This window comes from Bombina bombina, chromosome 3 (genome assembly GCF_027579735.1).
Source record: "Bombina bombina isolate aBomBom1 chromosome 3, aBomBom1.pri, whole genome shotgun sequence".
NCBI lineage: Eukaryota > Metazoa > Chordata > Amphibia > Anura > Bombinatoridae > Bombina > Bombina bombina.
In genome coordinates this window covers 669,595,528-669,622,605 of record NC_069501.1, presented here as the reverse complement: position 1 = coordinate 669,622,605, position 27,078 = coordinate 669,595,528, and the positions used below count along the sequence as shown (strand labels likewise).

Below are 27,078 nucleotides of genomic sequence, written 5' to 3'. Positions count from 1 at the left end.
TAACACATATTTAGCCTTGAGGAATCATTTATTCTGGGTATTTTGATATGATTATATCGGCAGGCACTGTTTTTGACACCTTATTCTTTAGGGGCTTTCCCTAATCATAGTCAGAGCCTCATTTTCGCGCCGGTATGGCGCACTTGTTTTTGAGGACAGCATGGCATGCAGCTGCATGTGTGTGGAGCTCTGATACACAGAAAAGTCTTTCTGAAGGCATCATTTGGTATCGTATTCCCCTTTGGGCTTGGTTGGGTCTCAGCAAAGCAGATTCCAGGGACTGTAAAGGGGTTAAATATAAAAACGGCTCCGGTTCCGTTATTTTAAGGGTTAAAGCTTCCAAATTTGGTGTGCAATACTTTTAAGGCTTTAAGACACTGTGGTGAAATTTTGGTGAATTTTAAACAATTCCTTCATACTTTTTCGCAATTGCAGTAATAAAGTGTGTTTAGTTTAAAATTTAAAGTGACAGTAACGGTTTTATTTTAAAACGTTTTTTGTGCTTTGTTATCAAGTTTATGCCTGTTTACAATGTCTGAACTACCAGATAGATTGTGTTCTGACTGTGGGGAAACCAAGGTTCCTTCTCATTTAACTATATGTATTTTATGTCATAAAAAAAATTTAGTAAAAATGATGCCCAAGATGATTCCTCAAGTGAGGGGAGTAAGCATGGTACTGCATCATCCCCTCCTTCGTCTACACCAGTCTTGCCCATACAGGAGGCCCCTAGTACATCTAGTGCGCCAATACTCCTTACTATGCAACATTTAACGGCTGTAATGGATAATTCTATCAAAAACATTTTAGCCAATATGCCCACTTATCAGTGAAAGCGCGACTGCTCTGTTTTAGAAAATTCTGTAGAGCATGAGAACGCTGATGATATGGTTTCTGAAGGGCCCCTACACCAGTCTGAGGGGGCCAGGGAGGTTTTGTCTGAGGGAGAAATTTCAGATTCAGGAAACATTTCTCAATAAGCTGAACCTGATGTGATTACTTTTAAATTTAAGTTGGAACATCTCCGCGCTCTGCTTAAGGAGGTGTTATCCAATTTGGATGATTGTGATTATCTGGTCATTCCAGAACCACTATGTAAAATGGAAAAGTTCTTAGAGGCCCCGGGGCCCCCCGAAGCTTTTCCTATATCCAAGCGGGTGGCGTACATTGTTAGTGAAGAATGGGACAGGCCCGGTATACCTTTAGTACCTCCCCCCATATTTATAAAATTGTTTTCCTATAGTCGACCCCAGAAAGGACTGATGGCAGACAGTCCCCAAGGTCGAGGGGGCGGTTTCTACTCTACACAAGCGCGCCACTATACCCATAGAAGATAGTTGTGCTTTCCAAGATCCTATGGATAAAAAATTAGAAGGTCTGCTAAAGATGTTTGTTCAGCAAGGTTCCCTTCTACAACCAATTGCATGCATTGTCCCTGTCACTGCAGCCGCGTGTTTCTAGTTTGATGAGCTAGGAAAGGCGATTATTAGTAATTCTTCTTCTTATGAGGAGATTATGGACAGAATTCGTGCTCTTAAATTGGCTAATTCTTTCACCCTAGACGCCACCTGGCAATAGGCTAGGTTAGCGGCGATAAAATTCTGGGTTTGCTATTGTGGCGCAGAGCGCTTTGGTTAAAATCTTGGGCAGCGGATGCGTCTTCCAAGAACAAATTGCTTGACATTCCTTTCAAGGGGAAAACACTCTTTGGCCCTGACTTGAAAGAGATTATCTCTGATATCACTGGGGGCAAGGGCCACGCCCTTCCTCAGGATAGGTCTTTTCAAGACCAAAAATAAACCTAAGTTTCGTCCCTTTCGCAGAAACGGATCAGCCCCAAGGGCTATGTCCTTTAAGCAGGAAGGTAATACTTCTCAAGCCAATCCAGCCTGGAGACCTATGCAAGGCTGGAACAAAAGAGAGCAGGCCAGGAAACCTGCCACTGCTACCAAGACAGCATGAAATGCGGGCCCCCGATCCGGGACCGGATCTGGTGGGGGGCAGACTCTCTCTCTTCGCTCAGGCTGGGGCAAGAGATGTTCTGGATCCTTGGGCGCTAGAAATAGTCTCCCAAGGTTATTCTCTGGAGTTCAAGGGGCTTCCTCCAAGGGGGAGGTTCCACAGGTCTCAGTTGTCTTCAGATCACATAAGAAGACAGGCATTCTTACATTGGGTAGAAGACCTGCTAAAAATGGGAGTGATTCATCCTGTTCCATTAGGAGAACAAGGGATGGGGTCCTACTCCAATCTGTTCATAGTTCCCAAAAAAGAGGGAACGTTCAGACCAATCTTAGATCTCAAGATCTTGAACAAGTTTCTCAAGGTTCCATCGTTCAAGATGGAAACCATTCAAACACTCCTTCCTTTCATCCAGGAAGGTCAATTCATGACCAAGGTGGATTTCAAGGATGCGTATCTACATATTCCTATCCACAAGGAACATCATCGGTTCCTAAGGTTTGAATTCCTGGACAAGCATTTCCAGTTCGTGGCGTTTTCTTTCGGATTAGCCACTGCTCCTAGGATTTTCTCATAGGTACTAGGGTCCCTTCTGGCGGTGCTAAGACCAAGGGGCATTGCTGTAGTACCTTACTTGGACGACATTCTGATTCGAGCGTCGTCCCTTCCTCAAGTAAAGGCTCACACGGACATTGTCCTGGCCTTTCTCAGATCTCACGGATGGAAAGTGAACGTGGAAAAGAGTTCTCTATCTCCGTCAACGAGGGTTCCCTTCTTGGGAACTATAATAGACTCCTTAGAAATGAGGATTTTTCTGACAGAAGCCAGAAAAACAAAACTTCTAGACTCTTGTCGGATACTTCATTCCGTTCCTCTTCCTTCCATAGCGCAGTGCATGGAAGTGATAGGTTTGATGGTTGCGGCAATGGACATAGTTCCTTTTGTGCGCATTCATCTAAGACCATTACAACTGTTCATGCTCAGTCAGTGGAATGGGGTTTATACAGATTTGTCTCCGAAGATACAAGTAAATCAGAGGACCAGAGACTCATTCCGTTGGTGGCTGTCCCTGGACAACCTGTCACAAGGGATGACCTTCCGCAGACCAGAGTGGGTCCTTGTCACGACCGACGCCAGTCTGATGGGCTGGGGCGCGGTCTGGGGATCCCTGAAAGCTCAGGGTCTTTGGTCTCGGGTAGAATCTCTTCTACCGATAAATATTCTGGAACTGAGAGCGATATTCAATGCTCTCAAAGCTTGGCCTCAGCTAGCGAGGGCCAAGTTCATACATCAACCATCAGGGGGGAACAAGGAGTTCCCTAGCGATGGAAGAAGTGACCAAAATCATTCTATGGGCGGAGTCTCACTCCTGCCACCTGTCTGCTATCCACATCCCAGGAGTGGAAAATTGGGAAGCGGATTTTCTGAGTCGTCAGACATTGCATCCGGGGGAGTGGGAACTCCATCCGGAAATCTTTGCCCAAGTCACTCAACCGTGGGGCATTCCAGACATGGATCTGATGGCCTCTCGTCAGAACTTCAGAGTTCCTTACTACGGGTACAGATCCAGGGATCCCAAGGCGGCTCTAGTGGATGCACTAGTAGCACCTTGGACCTTCAAACTAGCTTATGTGTTCCCGCCGTTTCCTCTCATCCCCAGGCTGGTAGCCAGGATCAATCAGGAGAGGGCGTCGGTGATTTTGATAGCTCCTGCGTGGCCACGCAGGACTTGGTATGCAGATCTGGTGAATATGTCATCGGCTCCACCATGGAAGCTACCTTTGAGACGAGACCTTCTTGTTCTAGGTCCGTTCGACCCACTCCAGCTGACTGCTTGGAGATTGAACGCTTGATCTTATCAAAGCGAGGGTTCTCAGATTCTGTTATTAATACTCTTGTTCAGGCCTGAAAGCCTGTAACCAGAAAAATTACCACATAATTTGGTATATCTGTTGGTGTGAATCTGCAGGATTCCCTTGGGACAAGGTTAAGATTCCTAAGAGTCTATCCTTCCTTCGAGAAGGATTGGAAAAAGGATTATCTGCAAGTTCCTTGATGGGACAGATTTCTGCCTTGTCTGTGTTACTTCACAAAAAGCTGGCAGCTGTGCCAGATGTTCTAGCCTTTGTTCAGGCTCTGGTTAGAATCAAGCCTGTTTACAAAATTTTGACTCCTCCTTGGAGTCTCAACCTAGTTCTTTCAGTTCTTTAGGGGGTTCCGTTTGAACCCTTACATTCCGTTGATATTAAGTTATTATCTTGGAAAGTTTTGTTTTTGGTTGCAATTTCTTCTGCTAGAAGAGTTTCAGAATTATCTGCTCTGCAGTGTTCTTCTCCTTATCTGGTGTTCCATGCAGATAAGGTGGTTTTGCGTACTAAACCTGGTTTTCTTCCAAAAGTTGTTTCTAACAAAAACATTAACCAGGAGATAGTTGTGCCTTCTTTGTGTCCTAATCCAGTTTCAAAGAAGGAACGTTTGTTGCACAACTTGGATGTAGTTCGTGCTCTCAAATTTTACTTAGCAGCTACTAAGGATTTCAGACAAACTTTGTCTTTGTTTGTTGTTTATTCTGGTAAACGGAGAGGTCAAAAAGCAACTTCTACCTCTCTCTCCTTCTGGATTAAAAGCATTATCCGATTGGCTTATGAGACTGCCGGACGGCAGCCTCCTGAAAGAATCACAGCTCACTCCACTAGGGCTGTGGCTTCCACATGGGCCTTCAAGAACGAGGCTTCTGTTGATCAGATATGTAAGGCAGTGACTTGGTCTTCACTGCACACTTTTTCTAAATTTTACAAATTTGATACTTTTGCTTCTTCTGAGGCTATTTTTGGGAGAAAGGTTTTGCAAGCCGTGGTGCCTTCCATTTAGGCGACCTGATTTGCTCCCTCCCTTCATCCGTGTCCTAAAGCTTTGGTATTGGTTCCCACAAGTAAGGATGACGCCGTGGACCGGACACACCTATGTTGGAGAAAACAGAATTTATGTTTACCTGATAAATTACTTTCTCCAACGGTGTGTCCGGTCCACGGCCCGCCCTGGTTTTTTTAATCAGGTCTGATAATTTATTTTCTTTAACTACAGTCACCACGGTAACATATGGTTTCTCCTATGCAAATATTCCTCCTTAACGTCGGTCGAATGACTGGGGTAGGCGGAGCCTAGGAGGGATCATGTGACCAGCTTTGCTGGGCTCTTTGCCATTTCCTGTTGGGGAGGAGAATATCCCACAAGTAAGGATGACGCCGTGGACCGGACACACCGTTGGAGAAAGTAATTTATCAGGTAAACATAAATTCTGTTTTGAGGAAGTTCCTTGTATTTGGCATTAGGGGGTCCTAGCGCTAGCTCTACCCGGCCCGCCCCACCGTTCGACTTATCTGCTGGAGCATGCCTAGAAGCTGTAAACTCAGTTGAAATACAATGCCTGTGTCTAAACACTGATAAGGGGGGTGGAGTTGGCTGCTCCAGGCAGATTAGCTATATAATTAATTTTGCTTATTTTTGAAAATTGTTTTAAAATACTTGCCAGCAATTTTTAAACATTTTGATGAAAAAATGGAAAAAGAAACACCTTTTCTAATGTTGACCCCCAAAATCTGTTACACATCTACAACCACCAAAAAACTCCCATGCTAAATAGTTTCTAAATTTTGTCCTGAGTTTAGAAATACCCAATGTTTACATGTTCTTTGCTTTTTTTTTTTGCAAGTTATAGGGCCATAAATACAAGTAGCACATTGCTATTTCCAAACCATTTTTTTTTTTTTCAAAATTAGCGCTAGTTACATTGGGACACTGATATCTTTCAGGAATCTCTGAATATCCTTTGACATGTATATATTTTTTTTTTAGCAGACATCCCAAAGTATTGATCTAGGCCCATTTTGGTATATTTCATGCCACCATTTCACTGCCAAATGCGATCAAATAAAAAAAAAATTGTTCACTTTCTCACAATTTTTTTCACAAACTTTGGGTTTCTCACTGAAATTATTTACAAACAACTTATGCAATTATGGAATAAATGGTTGTAAATGCTTCTCTTGGATCCCCTTTGTTCATAAATAGCAAACATATATGGCTTTGGCTTTGCTTTTTGGTAATAAGAAGGCTGCTAAATGCCACTGCGCACCACACGTGTATTATGCCCAGCAGTGAAGGGATTAATTAGGGAGCATGTAGGGAGCTTTTAGGGTTAATTTTAGCTTTAGTGTAGTGTAGTAGAGAACCCCAAGTATTGATCTAGGCCCATTTTGGTATATTTCATGTCACCATTTCACCCGCAAATGCGATCAAATTAAATAAAACTTAAATTTCTTCACAATTTTAGGTTTCTCGCTGAAATTATTTACAAACAGCTTGTGCAATTATGGCGCAAATGGTTGTAAATGCTTCTCTGGGATCCCCTTTGTTCAGAAATAGCCGACATATATGACTTTGGCTTTGCTTTTTGGTAATTAGAAGTCTGCTAAATGCTGCTGCGCATCACACATGTATTATGGCTAGCAGTGAAGGGGTTAATTAGGTAGTTTGTAGGGAGCTTGCATGGTTAGTTTTAGCTTTAGAGTAGAGATCAGCCTCCCACCTGACACATCACACCCCCTGATCCCTCCCAAACAGCTTCCTTCCCTCCCCCACCCCACAATTGTCCCCGCCATCTTAAGTACTGGCAGAAAGTCTGCCAGTACTAAAATAAAAGGTATCTTTTTGGGTTTTTGTTATGTTTTTTTTTGGCATATTTACATATGCTGCTTTGTAGAATCCCCCCATAGCCCCCATCCTCCCTTATCCCCCCCCCAAACGGCTCTCTAACCCTCCCCCTCTGCCTTATTGGGGGCCATCTTGGGTACTGGCAGCTGTCTGCCCAGTTTTTTCTCCCATTTTTTTTTCTGTAGTGTAGCTTCCCTCCCTCCACAGAGCACCCAACATTCGCTGATGACCTTTTTTTTTTTACTTTTTTTTTAAGTTTTTACTTATATTATTTTCTGTAGTGTAGCGGTTCCCACCCGCTCCCTCCCCATGCACGCGCCCGCCTCCCTGTGCACGTGCGCGCCCCTAGGCATCCCCGCCCACAATCCCGCCCCCCTCCACATCATCTGGGCCATCAATGGCTGCCACCCACCTCCCATACACGCTCCCACCCACCAACGATGTAAGCCATAGATGTCTGGTGCAGAGAGGGCCACAGAGTGGCCCTCTCTGCATCGGATGGCTACTAAAGGTTATTGCAGGATGCCTCGATATCGAGGCATCACTGCAATAACCGGAAAGCAGCTGGAAGTGAGCAGGATCGCTTCCAGCTGCTTTCCAGACCGAGGACGTGCAGGGTACGTCCTTGGTCGTTAAGGGTATTTTTTTAGAGGACGTACCCTGCATGTCCTCGGTCGTTAAGGGGTTAAACCTCAAAATCTCTTTCTAAGCCTCTGCAGGCCACCTCTTTTCTCCAACATAGGTGTGTCCGGTCCACGGCGTCATCCTTACTTGTGGGATATTCTCTTCCCCAACAGGAAATGGCAAAGAGCCCAGCAAAGCTGGTCACATGATCCCTCCTAGGCTCCGCCTACCCCAGTCATTCTCTTTGCCGTTGTACAGGCAACATCTCCACGGAGATGGCTTAGAGTTTTTTAGTGTTTAACTGTAGTTTTTTATTATTCAATCAAGAGTTTGTTATTTTGAAATAGTGCTGGTATGTACTATTTACTCAGAAACAGAAAAGAGATGAAGATTTCTGTTTGTATGAGGAAAATGATTTTAGCAACCGTAACTAAAATCCATGGCTGTTCCACACAGGACTGTTGAGAGCAATTAACTTCAGTTGGGGGAACAGTGTGCAGTCTCTTGCTGCTTGAGGTATGACACATTCTAACAAGACGATGTAATGCTGGAAGCTGTCATTTTCCCTATGGGATCCGGTAAGCCATGTTTATTACGATCGTAAATAAGGGCTTCACAAGGGCTTATTAAGACTGTAGACTTTTCTGGGCTAAATCGATTCATTATTAACACATATTTAGCCTTGAGGAATCATTTTATCTGGGTATTTTGATATAATAATATCGGCAGGCACTGTATTAGACACCTTATTTCTTAGGGGCTTTCCCAAAGCATAAGTTCCCTAGCGATGGAAGAAGTGACCAAAATCATTCTATGGGCGGAGTCTCACTCCTGCCACCTGTCTGCTATCCACATCCCAGGAGTGGAAAATTGGGAAGCGGATTTTCTGAGTCGTCAGACATTGCATCCGGGGGAGTGGGAACTCCATCCGGAAATCTTTGCCCAAGTCACTCAGCTGTGGGGCATTCCAGACATGGATCTAATGGCCTCTCGTCAGAACTTCAAAGTTCCCTGCTACGGGTCCAGATCCAGGGATCCCAAGGCGGCTCTAGTGGATGCACTAGTAGCACCTTGGACCTTCAAACTAGCTTATGTGTTCCCGCCGTTTCCTCTCATCCCCAGGCTGGTAGCCAGGATCAATCAGGAGAGGGCGTCGGTGATCTTGATAGCTCCTGCGTGGCCACGCAGGACTTGGTATGCAGATCTGGTGAATATGTCATCGGCTCCACCTTGGAAGCTACCTTTGAGACGAGACCTTCTTGTTCAGGGTCCGTTCGAACATCCGAATCTGGTTTCACTCCAGCTGACTGCTTGGAGATTGAACGCTTGATTTTATCGAAGCGAGGATTCTCAGATTCCGTTATCGATACTCTTGTTCAGGCCAGAAAGCCTGTAACTCGAAAGATTTACCACAAGATTTGGAAAAAATATATCTGTTGGTGTGAATCTAAAGGATTCCCTTGGGACAAGGTTAAGATTCCTAGGATTCTATCCTTCCTTCAAGAAGGATTGGAAAAAGGATTATCTGCAAGTTCCCTGAAGGGACAGATTTCCGCCTTGTCGGTGTTACTTCACAAAAAGCTGGCAGCTGTGCCAGATGTTCAAGCCTTTGTTCAGGCTCTGGTTAGAATCAAGCCTGTTTACAAACCTTTGACTCCTCCTTGGAGTCTCAATTTAGTTCTTTCAGTTCTTCAGGGGGTTCCGTTTGAACCCTTGCATTCCGTTGATATTAAATTATTATCTTGGAAAGTTTTGTTTTTGGTTGCAATTTCTTCTGCTAGAAGAGTTTCAGAATTATCTGCTCTGCAGTGTTCTCCTCCTTATCTGGTGTTCCATGCAGATAAGGTGGTTTTGCGTACTAAACCTGGTTTTCTTCCGAAAGTTGTTTCTAACAAAAACATTAACCAGGAGATTATCGTACCTTCTCTGTGTCCGAAACCAGTTTCAAAGAAGGAACGTTTGTTGCACAATTTGGATGTTGTTCGCGCTCTAAAATTCTATTTAGATGCTACAAAGGATTTTAGACAAACATCTTCCTTGTTTGTTGTTTATTCCGGTAAAAGGAGAGGTCAAAAAGCAACTTCTACCTCTCTCTCTTTTTGGATTAAAAGCATCATCAGATTGGCTTACGAGACTGCCGGACGGCAGCCTCCCGAAAGAATCACAGCTCATTCCACTAGGGCTGTGGCTTCCACATGGGCCTTCAAGAACGAGGCTTCTGTTGATCAGATATGTAGGGCAGCGACTTGGTCTTCACTGCACACTTTTACCAAATTTTACAAGTTTGATACTTTTGCTTCTTCTGAGGCTATTTTTGGGAGAAAGGTTTTGCAAGCCGTGGTGCCTTCCATTTAGGTGACCTGATTTGCTCCCTCCCTTCATCCGTGTCCTAAAGCTTTGGTATTGGTTCCCACAAGTAAGGATGACGCCGTGGACCGGACACACCTATGTTGGAGAAAACAGAATTTATGTTTACCTGATAAATTACTTTCTCCAACGGTGTGTCCGGTCCACGGCCCGCCCTGGTTTTTTTAATCAGGTCTGATATTTTATTTTCTTTAACTACAGTCACCACGGTACCATATGGTTTCTCCTATGCAAATATTCCTCCTTAACGTCGGTCGAATGACTGGGGTAGGCGGAGCCTAGGAGGGATCATGTGACCAGCTTTGCTGGGCTCTTTGCCATTTCCTGTTGGGGAAGAGAATATCCCACAAGTAAGGATGACGCCGTGGACCGGACACACCGTTGGAGAAAGTAATTTATCAGGTAAACATAAATTCTGTTTTCTCAGTGGATCTTTAGTTTTTCACAGCCAGACAGTGCTAGTTCATGTGTGCCATATAGATAACGTGCTCACTCCCGTGGAGTTATGCATGAATGGCACTAATTGGATAAAATGCAAGTTTGTAAATTGCACTGAGGTAAGGGGGCAGTCTGCAGAGGTTTAGATACATGGTAATTACAGAGGTAAAAAGTATATAACTGTGTTGGTTATGCAAAACTGGGGAATGGTAAATAAAGGGATTATCTATACTTTTAAATAATACAAATTTTTGGGTAAAGTGTTAATTTCTAGTTCTAGAGGTGGATATTATAAGCTGGAGTCTACTTTACCCTTTTCAAGCTGTTGCACTTTTGTTACTTTACTTGATTGATGTCTCATAAAACCAAAGATTTCTTTTGCATCTGTGCTTTCCTCTTCATTTAATCTTGTAGTGTTTCCATTACTTCTGCCATTATCCCAATACCACATTACCCTGATGGTGACCTTGGTGATTCTTCTCTAGTTACCCTCTATTAACCCCACCAGTCATTATACGTAAACAGTTCTTTGTATGGGGTGGAACTAATGTTTGTAGTCATTAATCCTGGTTGGCTGCTTTCTTCTCTAATATGTTCCTTCTATTTGCCTGTACACCACCAGGCGCTGTATCTCAGTTGGGTTGTCGAATCAAGAAGAAATATTATTGCTATATTGGAAGATGTGACTTCACTACGCCCTCCACTAGATCATCTTTGTGAGCTGCTGCCACGTCTCCAGGCCAGATATTATTCTATTGCTTCCTCCTCAAAAGTAAGCTTAATACTTTACTTGGGCACCACCACAATGCAGTATTGCAGACACTGCTCCACTACACAGCATATGTATTCTTTATTGGCAGATAGGTCAAGTCTCTGTGATAAATTGATTGTAATACAAGATATTTGAACAAAGCAGTTTTAATACCCTATAAACATACATGGTTTCTTTTTAACTTCTGTAACCAGGGCTACATATTGGCTTTTTTTGTTGGACTTTTTTTTTTTTCTCTCCACCTTTTGGCTTCTCATAGAGCTGATGTTTCGAATGTTGGGGAAAACAAATTGAAAACAATCCTTTTTTTTTTTTTGTAATTTAATGCAGGTTCACTCTAATTCCATCCACATTTGTGCTGTGCTTGTGGAATATGAGTCAAAGACTGGCCGTCAGAACAAAGGAGTTGCCACTAACTGGCTCAAAAACAAGCAACCAAGTGAAAATGGACACAAATCCACAGTACCTATGTATGTCCGGAAATCCCAGTTCCGTCTACCATTCAAGCCTAGCACACCTGTCATCATGGTTGGGCCTGGTACAGGCATTGCTCCTTTCGTGGGATTTATCCAGGAGAGAGAGTGGCTAAAACAGCAAGGTAAGTAGGAGTTCAAAACCTTTAAAACTTCTGGATAGTTATTTTAAAAACTAATAAATCAACCTACATGCTTATCAAGCTTTGTGTATTGGCTGTGTAAAGGTTCAGTGGTGGAAAAACAAGAGACTGTTATTGCTAATGTATCTTGTGGAAACAGGTGGCATTAGAGATTTATTAAACCTATTATTATTATTATCATTTATTTGTATAGCGCCGCCAAATTCCGTAGCGCTGGGTATGGTACAGTGAAAGGGGTATACAATGACAAGGATTTGTGATAAAATACAAAACTAAACAAATCTTGTACAGGAGGAAGAGGGGCCTGCTCTGGAGAGCTCACAGTCTACAGGTTTAGGGTGCATAGTCATAAGGTTGGGGGTAGCTTGTCACATCGGTTGTAGTTGCAGCAGTGAGTCAGGCAGTACATGTATTAGTTTGGTTCGGATGAGGGATAGACGAGAGATGGTAAGCCTCTCTGAATAGGTGGGTTTTCAAGGAGCGTCTGAAGCTATACAAGGTTGGAGACAGTCTTATGGAGCGCGTTAGAGAGTTCCAGAGGACAGGAGCAGCACGTGCGAAGTCTTGGAGACGGGAGTGCGATGTAGAGATAATGGGAGTGGAGAGACGTAGGTCAGAGGTTGAACGAAGAAGATGGGATGGGGAATATTTCACGATGAGAGAGGAAGTATAGTTGGGAGTTAGACTGTTGAGTGCTTTGTTAGGGTTAATACTTTAAAAAATTTTCTGTAGTCTATAAGACGAGCTACATTTTTTTGTTGTAGGATTTTCTACCACTGTCATGTTATATGGACCATCTTATTGTTTAAACATTTTACTGGTGGAATATCTCACAAAGTTGTTTCAAACTAATCACAACCAATGCCAACAGTGTAGCACAGCTATGATTTTATTTCTAGCTACACATTAACAGAAGAGACACAAATTGGTACACTATTAAAATGTTAAGGACTTCCATCAAGTGAATGGATGTTCCAAGAAACTAGTTTATACCTGAGCTAAGCAAATGGGTGTGTTTTATACCCTTAATAGGACATAAATGCTTATTGTTAAACACTATTTATAAGGTATTTAATCATGGATTTATAGAGAAAAATTATTAGCGCCTTAAACTTTTAAACTTTATTTAGTCTATTTTTAAAAAATATCCCATGCTAAAACATCAAAAACATAATCTATAATAAACGGGTAAGAAGAGGTATATAAAGTCTTGTGTGTTTCATATAACCTTGTTTAAGGCTTAAAGGGCCACTGAACCCAATTTTTTTCTTAATGATTCAGATAGAGCATTCAATTTTAAGTAACTTTCTAATGTACTCCTATTATCACGTTTTCTTCGTTCTCTTGCTATTTTTATTTAAAAAACAGGAATGTAAAGCTTAGGAGCTGGACCATTTTTGGTTCAGAACCTTGGGTATGCTTGCTTATTGGTTTGCTAAATGTAGCCACCAATAAGCAAGTGCTATCCCTTAAAATGGTGGCATAATACAGGAATAATAAATATAAATATATATTTGTTTGCATTGTATCTGACCTTTTAAATATAACTGTATACTGGATTTTTCAGTATAAATTAATTTAAAGATTATACTAGGAGCTACAATATTGCCTATAAATGGATTTTCTTTCATGTAATTAGCAAGAGTCCATGAGCTAGTGACGTATGGGATATACATTCCTACCAAGAGGGGCAAAGTTTCCCAAACCTCAAAATGCCTATAAATACACCCCTCACCACACCCACAAATCAGTTTTACAAACTTTGCCTCCTATGGAGGTGGTGAAGTAAGTTTGTGCTAGATTCTACGTTATGCGCTCCGCAGCAGGTTGGAGCCCGGTTTCTCCTGTTAAGTGTAGTCAGTCCACGGGTCATCCATTACTTATGGGATTATATCTCCTCCCTAACAGGAAGTGCAAGAGGATCACCCAAGCAGAGGTGCTATATAGCTCCTCCCCTCTACGTCATACCCAGTCATTCTCTTGCACCTAACTAATAGATAGGACGTGTGAGAGGACTGTGGTTGTTAAACTTAGTTTTTTATTTCTTCAATCAAAAGTTTGTTATTTTAAACGGCACCGGAGTGTGTTGTTTCTTCTCAGGCAGCATTAGAAGAAGAATCTACCTGAGTTTGTCTATGATCTTAGCGGTCGTAACTAAGATCCACTTGCTGTTCTCGGCCATTCTGAGGAGTGAGGTAACTTCAGAACAGGGGATAGCAGGCAGGGCTCACCTGCAAGGAGGTATGTTGCAGTATATTATTTTCTAAGGAATGGAATTGACTGAGAAAATACTGCTAATACCGATGTAATGTAAGTGCAGCCTTAAATGCAGTAGTAGCGACTGGTATCAGGCTGATATGTATTTCTGGGGAATGGAATTTCACTAAGAAAATACTGTCTATATTTAAGTAATATTTGAGCCTACACTGCAGTGAAAGCGACTAGCAGCAGGCTTATTAATAACATTTCATAATTTCATTATTAAAACGTTTACTGGCATGTTAATCGTTTTTTTCTGAGGTACTTGGTGATAAAACTTTATGGGCATGATTTTTACTACATGGCTGTCGTTTGTTTCTGAATAAAATCAGTTTACTGAGCTTCCCCACTGTTGTAATATGAGTGGGAGGGGCCTATTTTAGCGCTTTATTGCGCAGTAAAAATTTAGTCACAGTCTTCCTATTTCTTCCTCCATGATCCAGGACGTCTCTACAGAGCTCAGGGGTCTCCAAAACTAGTTTTGAGGGAGGTAATCACTCACAGCAGACCTGTGATAGTGTGTTTTGACTGTGATAAAAACGTTAATATTAAATTGTTATTCGTTTTTGGGTATTAAGGGGTTAATCATCCATTTGCTGGTGGGTGCAATCCTTTGCTAACTTAATACATTTACTGTGAAAATTTGGTTGCTATAACTAATTTGGTTCATTGTTATTTCAACTGTGACAGTTTTTTGTGCTTCTTAAAGGCACAGTAGCGTTTTTTATATTGCTTGTAAATTTATTTGAAAAGTATTTTCCAAGCTTGCTAGTCTCATTGCTAGTCTGTTTAAACATGTCTGACACAGATGAATCTCTTTGTTCACTATGTTTAAAGGCCAATGTGGAGCCCAATAGAAATTTGTGTACTAATTGCATTGATGCTACTTGAAATAAAAGCCAATCTGTACATGTAAAGAAATTTTCACCAGACAACGAGGGGGAAGTTATGCCGACTAACTCTCCTCACGTGTCAGTACCTTCGCCTCCCGCTCAGGAGGTGCGTGATATTGTGGCGCCAAGTACATCAGGACGGCCCATACAAATCACTTTGCAAGACATGGCTAATGTTATGACTGAAGTACTATCTAAATTGCCAGAATTTAGGGGTAAACGCGATCACTCTGGGGTAAGAACAGAGTGCGCTGATAATAATAGAGCCATGTCTGATACTGCGTCACAATTTGCAGAACATGAGGACGGAGAGCTTCATTCTGTGGGTGACGGATCTGATCCAAGTAAACTGGACTCAGACATTTCAAATTTTAAATTTAAGCTTGAGAACCTCCGTGTATTACTAGGGGAGGTATTAGCGGCTCTGAATGATTGTAACACGGTTGCAATTCCAGAGAAAATATGTAGGCTGGATAAATATTTTGTGGTACCGGCGTGTACTGACGTTTTTCCTATACCTAAAAGGCTTACAGAAATTGTTAACAAGGAGTGGGATAGACCCGGTGTGCCTTTTTCACCCCCTCCTATATTTAGAAAAATGTTTCCAATAGACGCCACCACACGGGACCTATGGCAGACGGTCCCTAAGGTGGAGGGAGCAGTTTCTACTCTGGCTAAGCGCACCACTATCCCGGTGGAGGATAGCTGTGCTTTTTCAGATCCAATGGATAAAAAGTTAGAGGGTTACCTTAAGAAAATGTTTGTTCAGCAAGGTTTTATATTACAACCCCTTGCATGCATTGTGCCTGTCACGGCTGCGGCGGCATTCTGGTTTGAGTCTCTGGAAGAGACCCTTAGCACAGCTCCATTGGATGAGATTATAGACAAGCTTAAAGTCCTTAAGCTAGCTAATTCATTTATTTCGGATGCCGTAGTACATTTAACTAAACTTACGGCTAAGAATTCCGGATTCGCCATTCAGGCACGCAGAGCACTGTGGCTAAAATCCTGGTCAGCTGACGTTACTTCTAAATCTAAATTACTTAACATACCTTTCAAAGGGCAGACCTTATTCGGGCCCGGGTTGAAAGAAATTATCGCTGACATTACAGGAGGTAAAGGCCATGCCCTGCCTCAAGACAGAGCCAAACCTAAGGCTAGACAGTCTAATTTTCGTTCCTTTCGTAATTTCAAAGCAGGAGCAGCATCAACTTCCTCTGCACCAAAACAGGAAGGAGCTGTTGCTCGCTACAGACAAGGCTGGAGACCTAACCAGTCCTGGAACAAGGGCAAGCAGGCCAGGAAACCTGCTGCTGCCCCTAAGACAGCATGAATTGAGGGCCCCCGATCCGGGAACGGATCTAGTGGGGGCAGACTTTCTCTCTTCGCCCAGGCTTGGGCAAGAGATGTCCAGGATCCCTGGGCGTTAGAGATCATATCTCAGGGATATCTTCTGGACTTAAAATCCTCTCCCCCAAAAGGGAGATTTCATCTGTCAAGGTTGTCAACAAACCAAATAAAGAAAGAGGCGTTTCTACGCTGTGTACAAGATCTTTTACTAATGGGAGTGATCCATCCGGTTCCGCGGTCGGAACACGGACAAGGGTTTTACTCAAATCTGTTTGTGGTTCCCAAAAAAGAGGGAACTTTCAGGCCAATCTTGGATTTAAAGATCCTAAACAAATTCCTAAGAGTTCCATCGTTCAAAATGGAAACTATTCGGACAATTCTACCCATGATCCAAAAGGGTCAGTACATGACCACAGTGGATTTAAAGGATGCTTACCTTCACATACCGATTCACAAGGATCATTACCGGTATCTAAGGTTTGCCTTCCTAGACAGGCATTACCAGTTTGTAGCTCTTCCATTCGGATTAGCTACGGCTCCAAGAATCTTCACAAAGGTTCTGGGTGCTCTTCTGGCGGTACTAAGACCGCGAGGAATTTCGGTAGCTCCGTACCTAGACGACATTCTGATACAAGCTTCAAGCTTTCAAACTGCCAAGTCTCATACAGAGTTAGTACTGGCATTTCTAAGGTCGCATGGATGGAAGGTGAACGAAAAGAAGAGTTCTCTCTTTCCACTCACAAGAGTTCCCTTCTTGGGGACTCTTATAGATTCTGTAGAAATGAAGATCTACCTGACAGAAGACAGGTTAACAAAGCTTCAAAATGCATGCCGTGTCCTTCATTCCATTCAACACCCGTCAGTGGCTCAATGCATGGAGGTAATCGGCTTGATGGTAGCGGCAATGGACATAGTACCCTTTGCACGCCTACATCTCAGACCGCTGCAATTGTGCATGCTAAGTCAGTGGAATGGGGATTACTCAGACTTGTCCCCTACTCTGAATCTGGATCAAGAGACCAGAAATTCTCTTCTATGGTGGCTTTCTCGGCCACATCTGTCCAGGGGGATGCCATTCAGCATGCCGGACTGGACAATTGTAACAACAGACGCCAGCCTACTAGGTTGGGGCGCTGTCTGGAATTCTCTGAAGGCTCAGGGACAATGGAATCAGGAGGAGAGTCTCCTGCCAATAAACATTCTGGAATTGAGAGCAGTTCTCAATGCCCTTCTGGCTTGGCCCCAGTTAACAACTCGGGGGTTCATCAGGTTTCAGTCGGACAACATCACGACTGTAGCTTACATCAACCATCAGGGAGGGACAAGAAGCTCCCTAGCAATGATGGAAGTATCAAAGATAATTCGCTGGGCAGAGTCTCACTCTTGCCACCTGTCAGCAATCCACATCCCGGGAGTGGAGAACTGGGAGGCGGATTTCCTAAGTCGTCAGACTTTTCATCCGGGGGAGTGGGAACTTCATCCGGAGGTCTTTGCCCAAATTCTTCGACGTTGGGGCAAACCAGAGATAGATCTCATGGCGTCTCGACAGAACGCCAAGCTTCCTTGTTACGGGTCCAGATCCAGGGATCCGGGAGCGGTTCTGATAGATGCTTTGACAGCACCTTGGATCTTCGGGATGGCTTATGTGTTTCCACCCTTCCCGATGCTTCCTCGATTGATTGCCAGAATCAAACAGGAGAGAGCATCGGTGATTCTAATAGCGCCTGCGTGGCCACGCAGGACTTGGTATGCAGATCTAGTGGACATGTCATCCTGTCCACCTTGGTCTCTGCCTCTGAGACAGGACCTTCTGATCCAGGGTCCCTTCAAACATCAAAATCTAATTTCTCTGAAGCTGACTGCTTGGAAATTGAACGCTTGATTTTATCAAAACGTGGTTTTTCTGAGTCAGTAATTGATACCTTAATACAGGCTAGGAAGCCTGTTACCAGAAAGATTTACCATAAAATATGGCGTAAATACTTATATTGGTGCGAATCCAAGAGTTACTCATGGAGTATGGTTAGGATTCCTAGGATATTGTCTTTTCTACAAGAAGGTTTAGAAAAGGGTTTATCCGCTAGTTCCTTAAAGGGACAGATTTCAGCTCTGTCCATTCTTTTACACAAACGTCTGTCAGAAGTTCCGGACGTTCAAGCTTTTTGTCAGGCTTTAGCTAGGATCAAGCCTGTGTTTAAAACTGTTGCTCCACCATGGAGTTTGAACTTAGTTCTTAATGTTTTTACAGGGTGTTCCGTTTGAACCCCTTCATTCCATTGATATCAAGCTGTTATCTTGGAAAGTTCTGTTTTTAATGGCTATTTCCTCGGCTCGAAGAGTCTCTGAGTTATCTGCCTTAAATTGTGATTCTCCTTATCTGATTTTTCATTCAGACAAGGTAGTTCTGCGTACTAAACCTGGGTTCTTACCTAAGGTGGTCACTAACAGGAATATCAATCAAGAGATTGTTGTTCCATCTTTGTGTCCTAATCCTTCTTCGAAGAAGGAACGTCTTCTACACAATCTAGATGTAGTCCGTGCCTTGAAATTTTATCTACAGGCAACTAAGGATTTTCGACAAACGTCTTCCCTGTTTGTCGTTTATTATGGTCAGAGGAGAGGTCAAGAAGCTTCGGTTATCTCTCTCTCTTTTTGGCTTCGTAGCATAATACGTTTAGCCTATGAGACTGCTGGACAGCAGCCTCCTGAAAGAATTACAGCTCATTCTACTAGAGCTGTGGCTTCCACTTGGGCCTTTAAGAATGAGGCTTCTGTTGAACAGATTTGCAAGGCTGCAACTTGGTCTTCTCTTCATACTTTTTCCAAATTTTACAAATTTGACACTTTTGCTTCTTCGGAGGCTGTTTTTGGGAGAAAGGTTCTTCAGGCAGTGGTTCCTTCCGTATAAAGAGCCTGCCTGTCCCTCCCGTCATCCGTGTACTTTAGCTTTGGTATTGGTATCCCAGAAGTAATGATGACCCGTGGACTGACCACACTTAACAGGAGAAAACAAAATTTATGCTTACCTGATAAATTCCTTTCTCCTGTAGTGTGGTCAGTCCACGGCCCGCCCTGTTTTTATGGCAGGTCTAAATTTTTAAATTATACTCCAGTCACCACTGCACCCTTTGGCTTCTCCTTTCTCGTTGGTTCTCGGTCGAATGACTGGGTGTGACGTAGAGGGGAGGAGCTATATGGCAGCTCTGCTGGGTGAATCCTCTTGCACTTCCTGTTGGGGAGGAGTTAATATCCCAGAAGTAATGATGACCCGTGGAGCATAAATTTTGTTTTTAGATCCATTAAGAAGGCTATGTCTGTTATTCCTCCTTCTAGTAAATGTAAAAAGTCTTTTAAAACTTCTCATTTTTCAGATGAATTTTTAAATGAACATCATCCATTCTGATTCTGATAATGGTTCTTCTGGTTCAGAGGATTCTGTCTCAGAGGTTGATGCTGATAAATCTTCATATTTATTTAAAATGAAATTTATTCGTTCTTTACTTAAAGAAGTCCTAATTGCATTAGAAATTGAGGATTCTGGTTCTCTTGATACTAAATCTAAACGTTTAGATAAGGTTTTTAAATCTCCTGTAGTTATTCCAGAAGTTTTTCCTGTCCCTAGTGCTATTTCTGAAGTAATTTCCAGGGAATGGAATAATTTGGGTAATTAATTTACTCCTTCTAAACGTTTTAAGCAATTATATCCTGTGCCATCTGACAGATTAGAGTTTTGGGACAAAATCCCTAAAGTTGATGGGGCTGTCTCTACTCTTGTTAAGCGTACTATTCCTACGGCAGATGGTACTTCCTTAAGGATCCTTTAGATAGGAAAATTGAATCCTTTCTAAGAAAAGCTTACTTGTGTTCAGGTAATCTTCTTAGACCTGCTATATCTTTAGCGGATGTTGCTGCAGCTTCATCTTTTGGTTAGAAGCTTTAGCGCAACAAGTAACAGATCATAATTCTCATAGCATTTTTATTCTTCAACATGCTAATAATTTTATTTGTAATACCATCTTTGATATCATTAGAGTTGATGTCAGGTATATGTCTCTAGCTATTTTAGCTAGAAGAGCTTTATGGCTTAAGACTTGGAATGCTGTTATGTCTTCTAAGTCTACTCTGCTTTCCCTTTCTTTCCAGGGTAATGATCGTTTTCATTCCTTTTGTCACAACAAGGAACAAAAACCTGATCCTTCATCCTCAGGAGTGGTATCAGTTTGGAAACCATCTCCAGTCTGGAATAAATCCAAGCCTTTTAGAAAATCAAAGCCAGCTCCTAAGTCCACATGAAGGTGCGGCCCTCATTCCAGCTCAGCTGGTAGGGGGCAGATTACGTTTTTTCTAAGAAATTTGGATCAATTCCGTTCACAATCTTTGGATTCAGAACATTGTTTCAGAAGGGTACAGAATTGGCTTCAAGATAAGGCCTCCTGCAAAGAAATTTTTTCTTTCCCGTGTCCCAGTAAACCCAGCGAAGGCTCAAGCATTTCTGAAATGTGTTTCAGATCTAGAGTTGACTGGAGTAATTTTGCCAGTTCCAGTTCTGGAACAGGGACTGGGGTTTTATTCAAATCTCTTCATTGTACCAAAGAAGGAAAATTCCTTCAGACCAGTTCTGGATCTAAAAATATTGAATCGTTATGTAAGGATACCAACATTCAAAATGGTAACTGTAAGGACTATCCTGCCTTTTGTTCAACAAGGGCATTATATGTCTACTATGGATTTACAGGATGCATATCTGCATATTCCGATTCATCCAGATCACTATCAGTTTCTGAGATTCTTTTTCCTAGATAAGCATTACCAGTTTGTGGCTCTGCCGTTTGGCCTAGCTACAGCTCCAAGAATATTTTTCGAAGGTTCTCGGTGCCCTTCTGTCTGTAATCAGAGAACAGGGTATTGTGGTATTCCTTATTTGGACGATATCTTGGTACTTGCTCAGTCTTCTTATTTAGCAGAATCTCATTCGAATCGACTTGTGTTGTTTCTTCAACATCATGGTTGGAGGATCAATTTACCAAAAAGTTCATTGATTCCTCAGACTTAGGTAACCTTTTTAGGTTTTCAGATAGATTCAGTATCCATGACTCTATCTTTGATAGACATGAGACATCTAAAGTTGATATCAGCTTGTCGAAACCTTCAGTCACAATCTTTCCCTTCGGTAGCCTTATGCATGGAAATTCTAGGTCTTATGACTGCGGCATCGGAGGCGATTCCCTTTGCTCGTTTTCACATGCGGCCTCTTCAGCTCTGTATGCTGAACCAGTGGTGCAGGGATTACACAAAGATATCTCAATTAATATCTTTAAAACCGATTGTACAACACTCTCTGACGTGGTGGACAGATCACCATCGTTTAGTTCAGGGGGCTTCTTTTGTTCTTCCGACCTGGACTGTATTTTCAACAGATGCAAGTCTTACAGGTTGGGGAGCTGTGTGGGGGTCTCTGACAGCACAAGGGGTTTGGGAATCTCAGGAGGTGAGATTACCGATCAATATTTTGGAACTCCGTGCAATTTTCAGAGCTCTTCAGTCTTGGCCTCTTCTGAAGAGAGAATCGTTCATTTGTTTTCAGACAGACAATGTCACAACTGTGGCATACATCAATCATCAAGGAGGGACTCACAGTCCTCTGGCTATGAAAGAAGTATCTCAAATTCTGGTTTGGGCGGAATCCAGCTCCTGTCTAATCTCTGCGGTTCATATTCCAGGAATAGACAATTGGGAAGCGGATTATCTCAGTCGCCAAACGTTGCATCCGGGCGAATGGTCTCTTCACCCAGAGGTATTTCTTCAGATTGTTCAAATGTGGGAACTTCCAGAAATAGATCTGATGGCTTCTCATCTAAACAAGAAACTTCCCAGGTATCTGTCCAGATCCCGGGATCCTCAGGCAGAGGCAGTGGATGCATTGTCACTTCCTTGGAAGTATCATCCTGCCTATATGTTTCCGCCTCTAGTTCTTCTTCCAAGAGTAATCTCCAAGATTCTGAAGGAATGCTCGTTTGTTCTGCTGGTAGCTCCAGCATGGCCTCACAGGTTTTGGTATGCGGATCTTGTCCGGATGGCCTCTTGCCAACCGTGGACTCTTCCGTTAAGACCAGACCTTCTGTCGCAAGGTCCTTTTTTCCATCAGGATCTGAAATCCTTAAATTTAAAGGTATGGAGATTGAACGCTTGATTCTTGGTCAAAGAGGTTTCTCTGACTCTGTGATTAATTCTATGTTACAGGCTCGTAAATCTGTATCTAGAGAGATATATTATAGAGTCTGGAAGACTTATATTTCTTGGTGTCTTTCTCATCATTTTTTCTGGCATTCTTTTAGAATTCCGAGAATTTTACAGTTTCTTCAGGATGGTTTAGATAAAGGTTTGTCCGCAAGTTCCTTGAAAGGTCAAATCTCTGCTCTTTCTGTTCTTTTTCACAGAAAGATTGCTAATCTTCCTGATATTCATTGTTTTGTACAAGCCTTGGTTCGTATTAAACCTGTCATTAAGTCAATTTCTCCTCCTTGGAGTTTGAATTTGGTTCTGGGGGCTCTTCAAGCTCCTCCGTTTGAACCTATGCATTCATTGGACATTAAATTACTTTCTTTGAAAGTTTTGTTCCTTTTGGCCATCTCTTCTGCCAGAAGAGTCTCTGAATTGTCTGCTCTTTCTTGTGAGTCTCCTTTTCTGATTTTTCATCAGGATAAGGCAGTGTTGCGAACTTCTTTTGAATTTTTACCTAAGGTTGTGAATTCCAACAACATTAGTAGAGAAATTGTAGTTCCTTCATTTTGCCCTAATCCTAAGAATTCTAAGGAGAAATCATTGCATTCTTTGGATGTTGTTAGAGCTTTGAAATATTATGTTGAAGCTACTAAGACTTTCCAAAAGACTTCTAGTCTATTTGTCATCTTTTCCGGTTCTAGAAAAGGCCAGAAAGCTTCTGCCACTTCTTTGGCATCTTGGTTGAAATCTTTAATTCATCATGCCTATGTTGAGTTGGGTATAACTCCGCCTCAGAGGATTACAGCTCATTCTACTAGGTCAGTTTCTACTTCCTGGGCGTTTAGGAATGAAGTTTCGGTTGATCAAATTTGCAAAGCAGCAACTTGGTCTTCTTTGCATACTTTTACTAAATTCTAACATTTTGATGTCTTTTCTTCTTCTGAAGCAGTTTTTGGTAGAAAAGTACTTCAGGCAGCTGTTTCAGTTTGAATCTTCTGCTTATGTTTTCATTTAAACTTTATTTTGGGTGTGGATTATTTTCAGCAGGAATTGGCTGTCTTTATTTTATCCCTCCCTCTCTAGTGACTCTTGCGTGGAAAGATCCAAATCTTGGGTAGTCATTATCCCATACGTCACTAGCTCATGGACTCTTGCTACTTACATGAAAGAAAACATAATTTATGTAAGAACTTACCTGATAAATTAATTTCTTTCATATTAGCAAGAGTCCATGAGGCCCACCCTTTTTTGTGGTGGTTATGATTTTTTTGTATAAAGCACAATTATTCCAATTCCTTATTTTTTATGCTTTCGCACTTTTTTCTTATCACCCCACTTCTTGGCTATTCGTTAAACTGATTTGTGGGTGTGGTGAGGGGTGTATTTATAGGCATTTTGAGGTTTGGGAAACTTTGCCCCTCCTGGTAGGAATGTATATCCCATACGTCACTAGCTCATGGACTCTTGCTAATATGAAAGAAATGAATTTATCAGGTAAGTTCTTACATAAATTATGTTATTTTTATTTTTCTCGCCATGAAGCAGCAACCTTTTCATTATTTATTCAGGTTGTTCAAAAAAACACAGCATTAACAAGAAATTTATGGTAATGTTTCTGTGATTAAACGTACCAAAGGCTCCACTGGTGCTTTCCACTGCCGTGAAGTACTTCACTATTGGCTGCAGGAACTCAGAGCCTATCCAGAGGTGATAAGGGTGTATTTCTTTTTGTTCTAAACACAAAGGCCTCTATTTACCAAGCTGCTGAGGCAAGTCTGGAAATTGCGAGTGAAGATTGTATGGTCTTTGGAACTCGGGTGGACAGGTGCCCCAGCTGGGAACCTTGTCTGCCTAATATTTTTTAGTAAAATGAACCTTATGTGTCTATGCTTAAAGATATCTATACTATTAGGAAGTACTGATGTTTATGTCCCTTTTTAAACATTTGCTGTTTTTGTATTGAAGAGAAAGTTTAGTTGTTTGTCATTGTCTATTTTCTTCTTAAATGGAGAGCCCACAGCTGCATTCATTACTTTTGGGAATTAAGAACCTGGCCACCAGGAGGAGGCAAAGACACCCCAGCCAAATGCTTAAATACTCCTCCCAGTCCCCTCATCCCCCAATCATTCTTTGCCTTTCGTCCCAGGAGGTTGGCAGAGAAGTGTCAGGATTTTTAATTTTTGTTTTTTGTCTCTTATGGAGGGTAGTACTCTTCGGCATGGGACAGGAGTTTTAAGTAGTCCTGTTAGTCTCTCAGTGAGGGCTTGGATGAAAGTTAGAGTCCGGAAATGCAGGGAGAGTCTTTCTGTGAAACCATCCCAACTCATATTAACAGCTCCTCAAGCAATCAGTCTCAGTGAGTCTCTGTTAGTATCTTGGAATCGAGGGTTAATATCTCATGAGGGGGGGTTTATAATCATGTTTCTTATGATTCAACCTGCTTATGTGTGATGTTTATGGGCTCGTGGTTGGAACTTTGAGGCCTTTGGAAGTGACGTGGCCTTCTGGTTGGGCGCGATTTTTTTGGACTATACGGTTCACCTTGTGTTTGGGCATTGTTACGCTCTGTTCCATATTTCCGCATTCCTGAAGTGTCGCAAAGGAGATATTCTAGTCCGCAGGGGTCTGATCATAGGAGGTGGTGAGTCCCCCAGCCATTGTGGGTGTAAGGTGCCGTTTTTGTTTAAATACTTTAGTTTATATTGATATTTCCTCTATCCAGTTATGGAGGATTCTGATGCTGAGACTGTGCTCATTTCTGATTTAGTTACGGAGGATTCTGATACCGAGACTATTTTAATTTCATATTCTGTAACCGGTGATGACTCCGGATTGGCCTCGTTGACACATGTCGACCAGTTTTGTTCTGAATGCCATATGAGAACACCTGGTTCCTCGGAATCGGGACTGTGGAGCCATCCGTCTCTGGGGGCCCCGTCCTCCAAGAGGCGAGTTCCCTACCTATTCATACTTCTACACATGCAGGTAACCCGGTCTTTGGTTCCTCCATGTGGGGTGGCGTGTTCCCCCCCCTGGTGGTTGCAGCATGTTTTCGCTTCCAGATAATGTTAGCGATGGTCTGTCTGCAGAGTCCAGACGTTCATTTGAGGTAGTGTTCATGCCTTATTGTCCTGGGTCTTCCGCCTTGGGGTGGGCCTCTACAGTTCCCCACGGGTGTAACTGTTTCAAAATGTTGTGCCTTTCGTTACAGGATTGCGTGCCTTAGCGTGTTGCTTAAACATCTTTTTCAGTTATTGAATGACCCTATCGTTACCAGATATGGGGACTTTCAGTCTGATAATTCGAATGGTGCACCTCGTTAGACATGTGGAGTTATCTCCCTGTTTTTCATTTATTTAAGATCTTTCCCAGTTGTTTGTAAGATAGGTCTCCATTTGGCTTGTACTGCGGGCAGGCCTGTGTCTTTTTTGGGTTGCCTTATATTTTATTTCGTATCCGATGGGATGTCTTTTATTTGTGTTTGCTTCCTTCGGGAACCATCTGGGATCGATACTCTGTTACTTCTTCGGAAGTAGTTTGGACCTGGTAGTCCAATGTTTAATAATGTCTTTTTTCCTTTTTTTTCCCCTGTGTGGGAGAATTTATGCAGCTTGCCGGTTAGGACCCTGAGTACAGGCTGGTCCTGTGGGGTTTGTTTGGTTTTGTGGCTGTTCAGACACGTGGCGCTGTTTCTACTGGATCGGTAGTAGCGCTAAGTGCTCAAGTTATCATTGTTTTTTTCTGTTCAACTAAGCATTCAAGAGGACCTGTGGGTTCACGAGGCGGAAAAAGGATTGTTTCAGTCCTTTATAGCCTTCAGTCATGAATGACAGTGCAGGGGAATGTTCCGCTGCGTCACTCTGACATCTGATTTCATCAGAGCCTAGAGTTCCTCCTCCATGTGGGGGGGGCTGGCGGGTGTAGTGCCCCGTTGCCACTGGTTTTTTGGCCTTCAATTTTTAAGCTCCTGGATGGTCCTATGGGGCTTGATCCAACAGCTTGTATGGATAGCTGTTCAGCATGCGGAAGGTTTTGTATTTTGAAACCTATTGCAGTTTTTGGCACCTTTAAAGGGATGCGTGTCAGCTGTTTCTAGTGTATCTAGATGTGGCTCTTACTCGAGGCCGTGTAAGGTCTATCTGAGTTATGAGACCTTGGGTCTTCTTCCATTGTCTCTGGGTGGGTTAGATCTCCTTTTGGGGATCTGTGTTCCGGACGTTGGTAAATCCCTGTGGGGACTTGATTAGCTCGAGTTTTTCCGGAGCTGGAATGGTTTAGCACCTCTCTCCCCTGTGTCTTCTGCCTGTGTGGAGGTGATGGGGAGACTAGCACTGCTAGTAGGGTTTTGGGAACTTCGAGGTATCCCTTCTGTTGTCCTGTGGCCTTGTGAAGTCTCATCATTTGACTTCTAGCCTTGCTCCTTGGAGAGTTGGACTTTATCTAGGGGTGGTGCCTTCATTTGGTGGGAGCTTTCGAGTTCTCTGTGCTGTCTGGATTTTCTGGATATGCTCTATTCCTTTTGTCTGGCTTTTTGGCCAGTCAGAGTGTTTAGTTCCAAGGTATAGTTGCCTGAACTATTAGGTACCTGAACCTGTTTTTTCTTCCTGAGTCTTCCTCTTTCTGGGGCTTCGTTCTTGTCCCAGTTTTGAGTTGTTTGGATCTCAGAGCTGGTCGGGATGTTCCACGGTGTTGGGAACTGGGGCTATGTCCTTGCTCCACTTACCTGACTGGGTCAGGGTTATCTGAGTATTTATTACTCCTTGCCACATAGTAACCCGTGTCATATGGGGTTAGCTGGGTTGCTTGTGCCTCAAGAATGGTGGGTTTCTACCCAGCGGCTGGCGCTGGATTCCAGTTTCTGGTGT

General features: G+C 42.7%; 1 protein-coding gene across 2 annotated transcripts in view; it reads left to right on the top strand.

Annotated features, from left to right (window-relative positions):
- LOC128653877 (NADPH--cytochrome P450 reductase) overlaps nt 1–27,078 on the top strand; it is a 134,006-nt gene that overhangs the window by 90,403 nt on the left and 16,525 nt on the right. For both annotated transcript variants that reach the window (XM_053707420.1, XM_053707421.1), the window contains 2 exons: nt 10,724–10,873; nt 11,204–11,471. In XM_053707420.1, coding sequence (XP_053563395.1) covers nt 10,724–10,873; nt 11,204–11,471 — 418 coding nt within the window. The remainder of the gene's footprint in view (nt 1–10,723; nt 10,874–11,203; nt 11,472–27,078) is intronic.